Raw genomic sequence first — 2,450 nt, 5'->3', positions numbered from 1 at the left:
CGGCACCCCCCCGAGACAGCGGCCATCTTGGGGCTGCCTCAGAGGCGCGGGAGCGCCGGGCCCGGCCATTGGGGGAGGCGAGCGGCCCCGGCGACGTCATCACCCCGCGCCCGCACCCACCGTTGGGGGAGGAGTGGGGGCCCGCCCAGCCCCGGCAGCCCCTCCGGATGCCGCGGCCTCGGCCTGGAGCCGCCCGAGACAGCGGCCATCTTGGGGCTGCCTCAGAGGCGCGGGAGCGCCGGGCCCGGCCATTGGGGGAGGCGAGCGGCCCCGGCGACGTCATCACCCCGCGCCCGCACCCACCGTAGGGGGAGAAGTGGTGGCTGCGGGGAGGTGGCTTCGTCCCTCTCCCCTTGCTGCCGGGGCTGAGGCTGCCGGGCGCCTTCTTTCCCGGCCACATGGCCCCTCTCCTGGCGACTCCAGGCAGCCTGGGGTAGCGCCTGCCTGGCCCTGGGTGGGGTGGAGGCAGGTGCAGAGGAGTCTGCAGTGGGGAGGCCTGGTGGGTGAAGGGAAGGCTTCCCCTGTGCAGGGGGTGCTGGGCTGCCCCTTGTTAGCACCCCTGGGTCACCTCATAGCTCACCCCTCAGGGGACAGAGGGCAGCCACAGAGGGAGTTGAGTGCCTAAAAGCACGTCTAGGCAGGGGCAACGAGTGGGCAAAGTTTCTTTCCCACTTTGTGTGGATGTGGGTGTGGGGAGAAGCATTGCAGGCTCACGGCTGCTCCTAGACGGGGCCCTTTGCCTGGCACAATGCTGGTGGCTCTGTCTCCGCTTCCTCTTGGCAAAGCTTTGTATGCTCAGGCATGCTATTTGCCTCTTGAGAAGTGGTGGGAGGAGTACAGGCACACTCTTGGAGTGAAAAGCAGGTATGAAGAAAAGCTGTGGTCACTCACTTCTGCAGAGCTGGTATTGCGTTGGTTTGGGTTTTGACAGTGCTTTGCTTCCTGAGTTCAAGGAATTCATGTCAACTCACCGTACCATGGTTTCTATGCTGGGGGGTGGAAGATGGTGCATGGGTAAAAGACACCAAATCAGAGCCCAAGAGCCTCGTGGGTTTGGGGAGAAAACTTCTGGGTAACTTTCTGTCAAGGAAAGGCAAATGCGGTTGGTGTAAGAGCGCTAATTTTGCAAAATTGTGCATGGATGTCACACACGATGATAGAAAAGCTTCAAGTCATGGTAGCAATTACACATTGATGTGTAGTGTAAAACAAAACCAAGTAACAGTCATCTGCTAATTATTTTCCTGTTTATCTGAGTCAGCCCCTCTCAGGTTTGGGGATGAAATGCTGCTTCAGTGGAGATAGGATTTCACTTTGAGTGTCATAGCGGCTCTTTTCTGAAGTTTGAGAACACGCTAACCTGTATTGTGGTGTGTTAATTCCCATGTGTTCTTCGTACCTATAATTTCTTACGTAATTTCTATGATTTTTCTTGTTTAAATGACAGTGATGAAGCCAGCCCTTCAGATTAAAAAGAGAAACAAACAACAAACTTGGATTTTTATGGTTTAACTCATTTTTATGTAGAAATGGCCCTAAAGTTGCATTTGGACCACTGTGAACTGGCTCTCAGAAGAGATGGTACACAGAAGAAAAATAATAATATTTACAAATAGTTTAATTCAACTTTTATACCAGACTTACTACAGTGTGTGTTACTTTTCATGCTAACACCAGCACGGGTGTCCAGACCCACCCCCAATCCTCTTCGCTTATTCTGCCATGTTGCTGCTACAGTGCTTCTTGTCCCTCTTAAGAATGGTTACTATGTCAGTGGCAAAATAGAGACTCACTTAACTCCAGAAGATACTAACCTATAGTCAGGTACACACAGGTATCTGGCACTTGCATGAATCTCTCATGATGTTTGTGAACTAAAGGTGTGATTAGTTAAGACCAATGAGACTAATTTACAAGAATGCTTCTGAATGGAAATTTATGCAGATACAGGTTCTAGTTGTTCTCTCATCAGTCTTCCTCCTTGAACGCAGGACTAAAAGGCACTTCCCAAATCCAGTCCCCTGCTGTTGAGACATTCTTAAACTTTTCAATCTCCCTCTTAAAACTAATTAGGTTATTTTCCTTATGTTATTCCCACTGTGAGGCTACACCGTACTCTGAGCTCTGATGGCTAGACACTTTCTAGTTTCCAGTCTGAATGTATTCATAGCAGGTATAATCCCTTTTGTCCTTGTGCCAAACTCTTGCTTTAGTTTAGACACTTCTTCTCCCTCTGTAGTGTTTAGCCTTGATGTCTTTGCAGAGTGCTGTCACATACTGCCTTTTGCTTTGCTTTTTAGGTCAAATAAGGCAGGTTCTTTTACAATCTTCCCCTAACATAAATACCGCAGGAACCCATCTCAGAGAATATTCCATCTGACGTTAACCTGCTTTTCGGATGGATGACCAAAATTACTCGGTCTGCTGTGTAATGCACCAATGTTTTAGAG

The 2,450-nt window shown here is 50.4% G+C and overlaps 1 protein-coding gene across 1 annotated transcript in view; it reads right to left on the bottom strand.

Annotated features, from left to right (window-relative positions):
- GMNC (geminin coiled-coil domain containing) overlaps positions 1-400 on the bottom strand; it is a 7,132-nt gene extending 6,732 nt beyond the window's left edge. Inside the window, exon 1 of the mRNA XM_009282429.1 lies at positions 62-400. Within this exon, the coding sequence (XP_009280704.1) occupies positions 62-400 (339 nt within the window). The remainder of the gene's footprint in view (positions 1-61) is intronic.
- Positions 401-2,450: the final 2,050 nt, after the last annotated feature.

This window comes from Aptenodytes forsteri, unplaced genomic scaffold (assembly GCF_000699145.1).
Source record: "Aptenodytes forsteri isolate BGI_AS27 unplaced genomic scaffold, ASM69914v1 Scaffold404, whole genome shotgun sequence".
Classification (NCBI taxonomy): Eukaryota; Metazoa; Chordata; class Aves; order Sphenisciformes; family Spheniscidae; genus Aptenodytes; species Aptenodytes forsteri.
Note: the sequence above shows the minus strand (reverse complement) of the source record. Positions and strands in the feature narration are given on the sequence as shown.